Source organism: Gadus chalcogrammus, chromosome 23, assembly GCF_026213295.1.
Source record: "Gadus chalcogrammus isolate NIFS_2021 chromosome 23, NIFS_Gcha_1.0, whole genome shotgun sequence".
Lineage (NCBI taxonomy): Eukaryota > Metazoa > Chordata > Actinopteri > Gadiformes > Gadidae > Gadus > Gadus chalcogrammus.
Window position 1 is genome coordinate 10,277,768 of NC_079434.1, and position 13,744 is coordinate 10,291,511.

At 45.1% G+C, this 13,744-nt stretch overlaps 1 protein-coding gene across 1 annotated transcript in view; it reads left to right on the top strand.

Moving 5' to 3' along the window:
* The window catches only part of LOC130376882 (tyrosine-protein kinase Yes-like), a 15,222-nt gene extending 1,521 nt beyond the window's left edge, over positions 1-13,701 (top strand). Inside the window, exons 2-12 of the mRNA XM_056583789.1 lie at positions 4,352-4,736; positions 5,719-5,818; positions 6,645-6,743; positions 7,147-7,250; positions 7,376-7,525; positions 7,826-7,981; positions 8,520-8,699; positions 9,903-9,979; positions 10,568-10,721; positions 11,206-11,337; positions 11,905-13,701. Coding sequence (XP_056439764.1) covers positions 4,448-4,736; positions 5,719-5,818; positions 6,645-6,743; positions 7,147-7,250; positions 7,376-7,525; positions 7,826-7,981; positions 8,520-8,699; positions 9,903-9,979; positions 10,568-10,721; positions 11,206-11,337; positions 11,905-12,113 — 1,650 coding nt within the window. The 5' untranslated portion in view covers positions 4,352-4,447 and the 3' untranslated portion in view covers positions 12,114-13,701. The remainder of the gene's footprint in view (positions 1-4,351; positions 4,737-5,718; positions 5,819-6,644; positions 6,744-7,146; positions 7,251-7,375; positions 7,526-7,825; positions 7,982-8,519; positions 8,700-9,902; positions 9,980-10,567; positions 10,722-11,205; positions 11,338-11,904) is intronic.
* Positions 13,702-13,744: the final 43 nt, after the last annotated feature.

Below are 13,744 nucleotides of genomic sequence, written 5' to 3' on the forward strand. Positions count from 1 at the left end.
GAAGAACTGTTAGAAACCCAGCCAGCAGCAGTGTTGAACTATGGCTTACTGTGTTCACTCAGCCTCGCAATTTAATTTAAGATACAGTAAGATGCACTTTATGAATCCCAGACGGAACATTTGGGCGTAACTAGTAGGCTTAACTTCCAGAGTGCTGAGTCAACTGCGTGCCCTTCAGTTAACTCTGTTGATCTGCTGTCAAGAAGGGAATTGTCAACACAACATCCTACCAAATACAATAAAGCTACATCACAATCACATGGAAATTACATGGAAATAATATGGCATACAAGCTTAACAGTAACACATGTCAATAACATCATATCTTAAAGGTAACGGATATAACATGGCATACAATCCTAACAATAACAGAATAATTACAATCTAATAGCATCACAATAACATGGAAATAACAGCAAGAAATCCTAATATTAACACAATAATAGCATTATCCAATAACATAACAATATCCTAGAAATAGCATGGCATAAAATCCGAACATTCACTCAATAATAACAACACAGATAATAATAATTGTCTTACGATGTACATACAACATATTTTCCTTTCTTCAGCTCTTTGTCTCTCTCCTCTCTTTAAATATTGGTAGAGTAGGTCAGTAATGGCTGGTGAGTGTTGCTGGTTATAAGCGTGCTAGCGTGTTGTTAGCATGTTGATGGTGAGTGTTGCTGGTTATAAGCGTGCTAGCGTGTTGTTAGCATGTTGATGGTGAGTTGTAGGTCATTCTTGTACCCTGGAGGCAGCGGGCTTCAGAAAGTAGCACACGCTGCTATAATTAGCATCATAGCCGCAACACTTCAGACATCCGTGTGTGTGTGTGTGTGTGTGTGTGTGTGTGTGTGTGTGTGTGTGTGTGTGTGTGTGTGTGTGTGTGTGTGTGTGTGTGTGTGTGTGTGTGTGTGTGTGTGTGTGTGTGTGTGTGTGCATAATATATGTATCATTTTGTCTTGAACTAAGTGGATACTCCCTGGATGATGGGCATCATTCAGTGTTTCCCTCAGAAAATGTCTTGGTCAAGGAGCGGGGGGGGTTTGTCTCCGTTTCAATTCCATTCAAAAAGATTGATGGCATGACCATTGTTGTGAACAGTATTACCGATGCATTATTTATCTTTATTTTTTATACTTGATGGAAGTATGTTTTCTTTCCCTACGAGAGTTTTTTTTTTTTATATATATATATATATATATATATTTTTTTTTTTTCTTTTTCTAATATATATTTTTTATACTTTGGTAGTCAAGGCGGGGCCCTATTGTTGTTAAGGCGGCCGCCTTAACCATACAGTGCTGGGGGAAACACTGTCATTGAGGTCTAGTAGTGTTGATGTCATCGGAGGTCAAGGGTCTCAATTCATGGTGGTTGTAAGTGCAGATCTGGTATTAAAACGTAAGGCATTGTCTCTGGAATCAGAACAAAAGGATAGATTCCCCATGGATGGAATGACTGTCACTGTGGAAGGATATAAAAAGTAAAAACTACTGCTTGAAGCCTCGAGAGAAAGTGCCTGTGTAAAAGTGCTCAAGTCTTTTCCAGACTTGGATACAACACTGCTGAACTGAAGTCTGCTGCTTGCTATGACCTCATCGTCTTCTCTCCTTAAAGGGGAGGTTGCCTGGGGATCTTAAAGGAGGTTTTGATGCCAATTTTCTGCCTGGCAGAGCACTCCGTGCTTGGGTTAACGTTTGTGATTGAATTTATAGGTTAGCAAGGGGTATGAGAGAGAACCTGCACTTAAGTGCATTGATAGCTTTAAGTATTAGCTGAGAGATGGTTGCTTTAAGGTATTAGCTGAGCAATGGTTAAGTTGATGTATTAGGTTAGAAACATTTAGGTATTGGGTTAAAGATCATTAGGTTTGGGGATTATCTGAGAGATGGTTATGTTTATGTACTAGGTTAGAGTACATAAACATACAGATGGTTGCTTTTAGGTTTAAGTTTACTCAGGTACTATGTTGATGTTATGTGTGGTTACGTTTGTAGGGAATTTAAATGCATCCTGGGAAATGTCCATCGGAGCACACACTGGTGTGTGGTTGCAACTTGCAAGCAATCTTAACCATGCTTTAGGATTCGGTTATACACACACACCGCCACCACCACCAAAATGCTCCGTCCATCTTTGTTTTTAAGTCTAGGCTCAAAACTCACCTTTTCACTCTATCCTTCCCAGCTTTCTAACCCTCCGGCTGTTGCCCCATCTGTAACTCTGTATATGTCTCTTGTTGTCATTGCCGTCTCTGTTCCTGTTGTCATTGTTTCTGTTGATCTATCTGCCTACTGTTGCTCGTCTCATATTGTAATTACTTGTTTACTTATTTTTATTTTACTTTATTTTATTTATATCACTATTTTTTATGTACAGCACTTTGGTCAGTGAAAGCTGTGTGAAATGTGCTTTATAAATACATTTTACTTACTTACTTACTTCCCTCCCTCTCCATTGAAGCAGGTAATAAAATCTTGTCCTTACTTTTGCACTTCAAAGCTGTGGTTCTAAGATTAGTTCCATTATGAGATCATCACATCCTGTTCCCTGCAGCCAATCAGGGCACAGGAACCAACAGCAGGCTGCTGGTGGCCATATTCGCCCTACCGCCTCCCCCCATCCCTGGTGGACGGACATTACCGTATGCTATTGGTCAAGCAGACGCTTCTGTCCTAACTTGGAATTAGATACATTCATTAAGTATCAGGTAGGGGTTAGACAGTAGAGAGATAGGTCATTAAGGAGCAGGAAGGGGTTAGACAGTAGAGAGACGGGTCATTAAGGAGCAGGTAGGGGTTAGACAGTAGAGAGACAGGTCATTAAGGAGCAGGTAGGGGTTAGACAGTAGAGAGACAGGTCATTAAGGAGCAGGTAGGGGTTAGACAGTACAGAGACAGGTCATAAAGGAGCAGGTAGGGGTTAGACAGTACAGAGACAGGTCATAAAGGAGCAGGAAGGGGTTAGACAGTACAGAGACAGGTCATTAAGGAGCAGGAAGGGGTTAGACAGTAGAGAGACAGGTCATTAAGGAGCAGGTAGGGGTTAGACAGTACAGAGATAGGTCATTAAGGAGCAGGTAGGGGTTAGACAGTACAGAGACAGGTCATTAAGGAGCAGGTAGGGGTTAGACAGTAGAGAGACAGGTCATTAAGGAGGAGGTAGGGGTTAGACAGTACAGAGACAGTTCATTAAGGAGGAGGTAGGGGTTAGACAGTACAGAGACAGGTCATTAAGGAGGAGGTAGGGGTTAGACAGTAGAGAGACAGGTCATTAAGGAGGAGGTAGGGGTTAGACAGTAGAGAGACAGGTCATTAAGGAGGAGGTAGGGGTTAGACAGTAGAGAGACAGGTCATTAAGGAGGAGGTAGGGGTTAGACAGTAGAGAGACGGGTCATTAAGGAGGAGGTAGGGGTCTAAGTGTGTGTGTGCTGTTTATCTGTTGAATGTGTCTGTGTATATGAGTGTGTATGTGCCAGCTGTGTGTGTGTTATGACTGTGTGTGCATGGTATCTATGGGCATAGGGTGTTGAACACGGTCTGTAAGTGTGGGTACGTGTGTAGTTGCTGGAGAGGCGGGAGGGACACCAGTGGAGCCAACCTTAAGACCAAAGGAGTGGTCTGTGTGACTGTATCTCTAGCTGGATCTGAAGTGAATGCTGGACCCTGCAGCCTTGCAGGGTCCAGGGCTTAGTCCCCCCGGCCCTGATCCACAGTGATGATGATAATCTGTGTCACACCGCCACACACTGAGCACCAGGACAATATTTGGTTAGGGAACACACAAACGCAAACACACACGCATACACACACGCACGCCAGTCCGAGTCCATGAAGACCATATGAATGAACCCTGATAATCCTGCCTGTGTGCACAGTGCAATGTCTCTGGTTATTAACAATATATATCCACGTGGCATGTTGATGATGGTAACCTCCTGACACTGTTAACGTATTGTAGGTGTATGTTAGCAATAGTCGAGGGCTACATGTTAACTGCTAAATATTAACGCTGCATTGTTAAAACATATTAAAATTGGCGATGGCTGCATAAAGTATTAAGAATATTCACGTATTACGGTCAACATATTTGTGATGTTTAATGTTTTTATCTGTAATATTATCAATATATTGATGACTACATATTATCGTTAACTATGTATTACACATTAACCATGGATAACTGTTAATAAATTCATATGAATGTCTATTTAGCATAAACCTAGCTACACATTAACAATAGCAACGTATTAACATACATCTTAATGTTCTTTATTAGTGTCTAGGTATTGGCTTTTCTGCCATCTTGTTTTTCTATGACCTATGTTTGTCGTCCATGCTAGTTCTCTTGCGGGACTCGTGCTGATTCAGACCAGGACTAGACTAGACCAGACCTGACCAGTCGAGACCAGGCCCAGGCCCAGGACCCGACCCGGACCATGGGCTGCGTGGAGAGCAAGGCGGACAAGGAGGCGAAAGCCAAGTGTCGCCCGGAGACCTCCCCACAGGCGCCGGACCCCGCCTCGGCCGCGTCACCTCACATGACCGGCCCGTACGGCCCGGACCCCACCCAGAACCCCCCCGCCCAGCCCTCCACCTGCGGCGGGGCCGCCGGCGCCTTCAACCACGCCATGACGCCGTTTGGCGGCGCCTCCATCATGACCCCGTTCGGGGGAGCGTCCGCCTTCTCCGCCGCCATACCCAGCTCCTTCTCCGGGACCATCTCCGGTACGCATCACCAGCCCTGCGTCCAATCGGCTCCGCTCGCCGTCCCCAGGTTTCAGATATACCCGACGGGGGGTTGATCACCTGTAGCCGCTGCTTATCGCCCTGAGAGCGGAGCTCAGGGCGGGTTTAGGTGGGATTAGGGCTGTAATCCCAACTCCCCTGGGCTTAACGTCCCCAGGGGGGTCGCAGGGAGAGGGTATCTTGGGTGGATAGCAGGATAACAGCTGACCCCATTAACCCCTTCAGGTGTGGATCCGGTGTCACATCCAGGGTCCATGGGGGGGATTCTTGATACCAACAATTCTTGTCACGGCCCGCTATATTATAAATAATTTGTGGTGTAAATCTAAGGGTATCTGATAGAGTACTAAAGTGAAAACGTCACGTAGTCCTGGCAACCGGATTTTCTGTTCTAAATAACCGAACGAGAGATGGCGTTTTCCATTGCTTCCATGTGTTGTTTCTCTCAAAATGAAAATAAATCAATTTCGAGAGGTGAAAATCACTACCAATCGAAACATGTCGAGGAGTTCATGTATTCCCCTGGGGTATTCAAAGGAAAAGTTTGTCAGCGTTAGTTTATTTAATTTGTTTTGTATGAAGACAATCTATTCTCAATATTACCATTGGTAAAGCAAACTCGCAAGTCAATTCGCAAAAAAATCGTTCCTTTTCAATAAAACGTTTGTGTGGCATAGAATTTCCCCTTGTTAATTTGGTTTGTGTAGAACCGAAAATCGGTTGCTATGGAAACGTGATGTCAAACTTTAGTACTGTATTGTCTAGTGAGCTTCTTCAGGGTAGCTACTGAAACACTTTGGAGAGACAGTCTCAATTTTGAATGTAGCCTCTTCCTGTCATAGTTGGGTTGACAGGAACCTGCGTGCGTGCGAGCGTGCGTGCGCGTCTTCATTACAATCGTCAGTGTGTGTGTGTGGCGCTTGTGAAACAGATTGACATCGGTGTGTGTCGGTGTGTGTAGGGGGCGTGACGTTCTTCGTGGCGCTGTACGACTATGAGGCGCGGACGTCGGACGACCTCTCGTTCAAAAAAGGAGACCGCTTCCAGATCATCAACAACACGTACGTCGCTCCATTGACACTAGTGGTCTCTCTCTCGCTCTCCCTTACATTCTCTCCCTTATATTCTCTCGCACCGACTATTATACTCCCCCTCACAAGCATACTTCCTGTCACATGCTCAGCCCTGGAGTTATCCTTAAGCCCCCTTTTTATAAGGAGTTGATCCAAAATGGAGGATATGTTCCAGATCTTTAATGTCACACAGGGGGGGTGGGGGAGGGGAACTGAACTGTACCAGAGGATTTAGAGATAAATGATTTGAGGATAAATCTCTCCTTTGGGCCAGATCCAGAGGTCAATGTATTCCAGAGTAGTATCTTGATTTATACTATATATTACAGTAGTATAATATCAGATGGTATAATACAGCTATTATATAATAATATTCTACATTATTATATATATTATGTTTTATATATTGTGCTCATACCAAATGTCTTTGTTCTTTTTATCTCTCCTCCTCCTTATCCTCCCTCTCTTCCTTAATCTCCTGCCTCACTCAACCCCTCTAATCCCCCCTCCCCCCCTCTCTCCCCACAAACCCCTCCTGCTCCTCCCTCACCTCCTCTCCGTCCTCCGCCTGCTCGATACACCCCAACCCCTCCTGTTCCTCCCCCTCCTCTCTCCGGTCCTTCTCACACTGCATCCCCCACCTCCCCCAAATCCCTCCTGCTCCTCCTCCTCCAACTCCACCCCCTCCTCCTTCTGCTCCTCCTCCTCCTCCTCATTCTTCTTCTCCTCCTCATTCTTCTTCTCCTCCTCATTCTTCTTCTCCTCCTCCTTCACCTCCTCCTCCTCCTTCTTCTTCTTCTTCTTCTTCTTCTAGTGAGGGAGAATGGTGGGAGGCACACTCCATCAGCAGTGGTCAGAAGGGCTACATCCCCAGTAACTACGTAGCCCCTGCTGACTCCATCCAGGCCGAGGAGTAAGACACACACAGACAGACTGACTGACTGACTGACATCTCAGATGTTTAATGCTCACCCTGATAACCCGTACTTCACTTCAGGGTGGTGTGTGGGTCATGTCTTCCTGAGGCGGTACTACATTATCTTCCTGTGTTAATGTCTAGTCAAGTGGTTTTATAGTCCTTAATGTGTCAAGTTAGTTACATTTATGCTACAGGACCTTCATGGCTTGTGAAGGTGGTATTACAGTACATAATGTCCTATTAAGGTGGTATTACAGTATCTTAATGTCATGTTAAGGTGGTATTACAGTACCTTAATGTCATGTTAAGGTGGTATTACAGTAACTAATGTCTTGTTGAGGTGATATTACAATACTTCAATACTTGTATCACGGATGTATTGTCATGTTTTGTTAAGGTGGTATTTTGGTAAGATGGGCCGTAAAGACGCAGAGCGGCTGATTCTGAACCCGGGGAACAACAGAGGAACGTTCCTGGTACGAGAGAGCGAGACCACCAAAGGTAAGGCCAAGCTGCGGCGGTAGTGTGCGCTGTGTGTTGTGCGTTAGTATGTGGCTTTGTGTTGGTGTGTAACGGATGTTGGTGTATCTTGTGACGCTAACATTTCTCTGGAACCCCTCTGCCAGGCGCGTACTCGCTGTCGATCCGGGACTGGGACGAGGTCAAAGGTGACAGCGTGAAACACTACAAGGTCCGCAAACTGGACAGCGGAGGGTATTACATCACCACCAGAGCTCAGTTCCACACCCTGCAGAAACTAGTCAAACACTACACAGGTACACGCTCTCCCTCTCTCTCTCGTGCACTGCTCTCTGTATCTGTGCAGCTCGCTCTCGCTCACGCTCTCTCTCTCTCTCTTATTGGCTCTGTCTCTCTGTCTCACTTTCTGACTGTCTCTCTGTGTGTGTCTCCATTTAGTTACAAATACGTAGCTTCATTGGCTTGGATAATATAAAATGTGTACAATGTCAGCTCAATCAAAACTAAATAACAAATAATACTTGTAAAATATAAACATTGATTTTGTGTGTGTGTGTGTGTGTGTCCGTGTGTCCGTGTGTCCGTGTCCGGTGCAGAGCACGCAGACGGGCTGTGCCACCGTCTGACGGCGGTGTGTCCCACGGTGAAGCCCCAGACGCAGGGCCTGGCGCGGGACGCCTGGGAGATCCCCCGGGACTCGCTCCGCCTGGAGCTCCGGTTGGGACAGGGCTGCTTCGGAGACGTCTGGATGGGTGAGAGAGACAATAAGCACACACTTGTGTCACCGTGGTGTTCATCATGATAAGGGAAAATATGAAATCATGACATCTTAGCAGAAACCTTCAAGGTTCAGGCTATTCTGGTCCATTTCCTGTCAGCACTTCCTGTGGGAGATGTGTATATCCCGAACGGAAGAAGCATCTTCTCCCAGGGCGATGGAACAGATTTGTTGTGTTTTGATCTAAGATGCATCGTCTGATAAGATAAGATGTACTTTGTTTAGGCCTTCCGGGAATTCAGGATCGGAACTAGTATTTGTACACCAATAATAGTGTCAGCACACACACACACACACACACACACACACACACACACACACACACACACACACACACACACACACACACACACACACACACACACACACACACACACACACACACACACACACACACACACACACACACACACACACACACACACACACACACACAGAATATTGAGAGTGATTATTGTAACATGGTTGTTCTCTAAACAGAATCTCTCCCTCCGCTTGCTCCCACCACACAGGGACGTGGAACGGGACCACCAAGGTGGCCATCAAGACGCTGAAGCCCGGGACCATGTCCCCGGAAGCCTTCCTCCAGGAGGCCCAGATCATGAAGAAGCTCCGGCACGACAAGCTGGTGCCGCTGTTCGCCGTGGTCTCGGAGGAGCCCATCTACATCGTCACAGAGTACATGGCCAAAGGTCAGACGGCTGCTGCTCTTCAATTAAACCTCACCTCAATATCGTCTTTACAATAAAGAGGAACTAATAGGATTAGAGATTCATTTACATTTAGATTTAGGCCATTTAGCAGACGCTTTTATCCAAAGTGACTTACAATGAGTACATTTGTCAGAAGAAAGCGAAATAACATATCGCTGTCGGCACAGTAAGGCTTTTCATAGAAAAAAGGGCCAAGCACTTACAATTGCTAGTTAACCCATTCCCTGTATACGACAAAGATAGCTTTAGGCTTGTTTTTATAGATTCAGTTTTTATTGCCAGGGCAATTAAATAGTTGACTATGCTTGAATAGAAAACACCAGTATAAAACATACTGATAGTCTGTTACTATTAACATAATCATGAAAACTAAACCATAGTGAACCTGAGACAAGTAGACACGGCTCATAGTGACGATGAGTCAGGAGTAGAGCTGGCTCATGGTGAACATGAGACGAGTAGAGCTGGCTCATAGTGAACATGAGACGAGTAGAGCTGGCTCATAGTGAACATGAGACAGGAGTAGAGCTGGCTCATAGTGAACATGAGACAGGAGTAGAGCTGGCTCGTAGTGAACATGAGACAGGAGTAGAGCTGGCTCATAGTGAACATGAGACGTGTAGAGCTGGCTCATAGTGAACATGAGACGAGTAGATACTGTTCATAGTGAACCTGAGACAGGAGTAGAGCTGGCTCATATTGAAAATGGGACAGAGACGTGAGACATGTTGAAGCAGCTTTCTGCTCCCTACTGATGTCCCCTTCTATGGTCATGTGATACATTTAATAACCCACCTGCCGCTCCATCGTATCACCTGACCAGGTGTCTCCCCCCCTGTCAAGGTGATAATTACAGTGAATTTGATTGGCCGGCAGTCAGTGCCCATCATCACCCACTGTGAATGAGCTAGGCTGTGTGCGGCCCGAGGCTGTGACAGGTTATCCTCAGTGGGGGTTTAATGTATGAACGCTGTCCCCGAAAGCCCCTTGTGGTTTATGAGGCCTTAGGCAGAGAGGTTTAATTAAACACACTTTGTGTGTGTGTGTGTGTGTGTGTGTGTGTGTGTGTGTGTGTGTGTGTGTGTGGGCGTGTGGGCGTGTGTGTGTGTGTGTGTGTGGGTGTGTGGGCGTGTGGGCGTGTGCGTGTGTGTGTGTGCTGCTAACACTTCTGTCTGCTCTCAGGAAGTTTGCTTGACTTCCTCAAGGAGGGCGACGGGAAATTCATGAAGCTGCCCATGCTGGTTGACATGGCCGCTCAGGTGGGTTCATGTGCATCTTGGACTCATGATGTTATTTAGCCATGATGTTGTCCAGTCATCATGTTGTTTGTCATGATGTCACTCAGTCATTTAGTTTAGTCATGATGCAGTTAAGCTATCCTCTTATCATGATGTTGTTTAGTTATGCTGTTATCATGGTGACTTTTTGTCATTATGTAGGTTAGTCATGAAGTCGTTTAGCCATGATGAGGTTTAGTCATTTATTTTTGTCATGATGTCGTTAAGTCATGCTTATCTTCATTCATGATGTCATTAAGTCATGATGTAGATAAATCATGATGTCAATAAGTCATGATGTAGCTAAGTCATGAGGTCATTAAGTCATGATGTAGCTAAGTCATGATGTCGTTTAGTCATTTATTTTTGTCATGATGTCGTTAAGTCATGCTTATCTTCAGTCATGATGTCATTTCGTCATGATGCAGTGAAGTCATAATGTCACCATGATGTAGTTTGGTGATTAAGTAACCATGTTAAGTTGTGATGAGGTAAAGTCCTCATGGCTCCTCCCAGACGACAGATACAAACGTCTCCCTCTCATCTCTTCCCTCCCCTGCGTTGCTCCAGATCGCTGATGGGATGGCCTTCATCGAGAGGATGAACTACATCCACCGGGACCTGCGTGCCGCCAACATCCTGGTCGGAGACAACCTGGTCTGCAAGATCGCTGACTTTGGTCTGGCGCGGCTCATCGAGGACAACGAGTACACTGCCAGGCAAGGTAAATCAAACCAGAGCGCCCAAACTGCATGTACAATCTGCACCACAAATAATACTAACCGTATAGGGTTGAATTGAACATTTTCTGTCCATTTTGAATACCTTTTCATATTTTTAATTTACCCTCTTATACTTGTGTATAGAATGTTATATTGTATATATACTGTATTGTTTGGGATTTAGAGAGAGATTGAGAAAGAGGGAATGGCCTCCAGTACAGGTCTAATGGTCTTTCTTTGCTCTGTAACATCCTGGGATATAAGATACTTGAGAAGGGAGATTGTCAGTTAATTGATCGAATCAGCATTGATTTAAGTCCAACATTATATCAATTGTTGCCTCATCACTTCTCTATTTCTTTGGCTTCTCTCCTCCTATCCTCTCCTCCTCCTCCTGCCTTTCACTTCATCTCTCCTCTCCTCTCCTCTCCTCTTCCCTCCTCTCCTCTTCCCTCCTCTTCCTCCCCTCCTATCCTTGCTCCCCAGGAGCCAAGTTTCCCATTAAGTGGACAGCTCCAGAAGCAGCTCTCTACGGCCGCTTCACCATCAAGTCTGACGTCTGGTCTTTCGCCATCCTGCTCACGGAGCTGGTCACTAAAGGAAGAGTTCCCTACCCAGGTAACTCACTGGTGTTTGCACTACTTTTATTCATTAACAAGCGCACTAGTGTTCTTACTAGTGTTTACATTATTACTTGACTTGATTCAGAAACGGAATGTCCATTCAGAGTTCAGGATGGGCTCACGAGGCTAGCTAGCAACCGCTGGAGGTGCAAGTCCTACACATTGTCAGTTTTATGTGTATCAACCTTGTAATATCATGTATTCACATGTGATATTGTGTTGTGTATCAGACATGGTGAACAACAAGGTTCACCATGTCACATTTTACTCTGTATCAGTCTGTATTAACTTCAATTCTTGTGAAATAGCATGTTGTACCGTATAATCATGTTTAACAGTATAACAACATGTATAACGCATGCATTTTATCCATTAAGGTGGAATATCATGTATAATTGTATTGTTAAAATGTATTACTGATTTACAAAATGTATAATTGTGGTATTAACCTGTATTACTGCTTAACAACATGTATAATTGTGGTGTAAACATGTATTACGGATGATTAACATGTATTATTATGTTAACCTGCATGATGCTTGATAACATCCCTGTGTTGTAGGGATGGTGAACCGGGAGGTGCTGGAGCAGGTGGAGCGGGGCTACCGCATGCCCTGCCCCCAGGGCTGTCCCGAGTCCCTCCACGACATGATGCAGCTCTGCTGGAAGAAGGAGCCTGACGAGAGGCCCACCTTCGAGTACATCCAGTCCTTCCTGGAGGACTACTTTACCGCCACCGAGCCGCAGTACCAGCCTGGCGACAACCTGTAGTATCCCTCCACCTGGGGACAACCTATAGTGCTTTTTCCCTCCCCCCTGAGGCCTGATGACGACCTTTAGTCTTATAGTATCCCTTCAACCACCCTCACCGCCAATTACAGCCCTGTATCCCTCCGCCGGATGTCAGCACGTTGTCCTGTATCCCCTGGCCCCGGCCCCATAACCACCAATGGCCCCGTATCCCTCCGCCACACGGAACAGGAAGTTAAATTCAAGGGGAGGGGCTACTGATCATTGTGAGAACCACAACATGTCATTTTCTTCAGCACAAGAGGCGTGGCCTAGTTCAAACGACTCTACGCAATTGGCTGCTTGCCGTCGCTCGCCTGTCGTCATTGTGTTAAACCAGCCAATAGCGCGCCAGGGAGAAAAGCCAGCTTGGTGATTGGCTCCCGCAAAAGCGTATCGGAAGCAGGAAGAAATGCATTGATCCTCTCCAGGCCCTGCTGCAGGGCGAATTCAAATCGCCCGCAGAACGGGCTGGGGGTACCCAGTCTAATTGAGAATGGTTTTGCACGTTCTTTTGTACCGCAGATCTTTTTATTTTGGCTGTGTGGTGTAGAGGTCGCAGGTCACATTCTCCCACAACAATACTGTGTAAATGGACACTGTGGAAGGAAGTGATGATGGATTTAATTTGTAAGTAAAGGGTGGTGTTATTCCCCCTCTTTAATATATATATATATATATACATATATAAATACTATCTCTTATATATCTTGGGATAAAATGTAAAAAAAATACATTGTTATAAGGTCTGAAACTTTTTTCTACAACTTGCGGACAAATGCCCAGTTCACGGCAGAGGACAGCGGTTATAGCGCTGCGACGCGGTCCTCATCATGTACACCGCAAACAGGAACACACTCGCTAAGTTAGTCCTTGTTTGAGATCCATTCCCAGAAACAAAACAATTGGATCATGACCTATGATATCAGCATTTTGCCTGATTTGCAGGCACATTTCTTCATTTCCATTGTTTTAGGACCTTTGGGACTGGACATGAGAGAACAGCAGTGTGTGTTTGGGTTCACCTAACCTTACAGCTCATGGTACTGCTTATATGGGGTATTTTCTCTGAACTACTCTACATAGGAAACTAATGTTTCACCATTCCTACAATACCCCTTGACGTACAAGTGACACCAGGGAGTGAGTGAGTGAGTGAGTGAGTACCATGTCCAAATAAAACTAAATGAATATCCATGATGTGTGGACCACCATCACCAAGAGAGAGACGTTATCAGAAGGACCTGCTAAACACTCCTGAATCACCTGCTGTAGGGAAGTGACTTTCTACGGAAATAACCTTTTCTTGTTGAAAAGGTTAAAAACAGGAATTGGTTTTGTATGAAGCCAGGTAAAACCATTCACGCCTCAAAGACTTTCCTCAACAGGCCTATAATAAACCGACAAGCTTTTAAAAAAGGGCTTTTTACATATTGATATGTCTGCATTTTATAATAAGTAATTAAACAACGGTTGGTAGCAAATGTTGGGGCGGGGGAAAAGTTAAATATTCAACTGAAATATTTGTACAATAAAAATAAATCGACTATAGAAAGTGATTTGGTGTTCGTCTTTCAAATGCTTCAAATAGGTGCGCGTTATTTGTGAGCAAC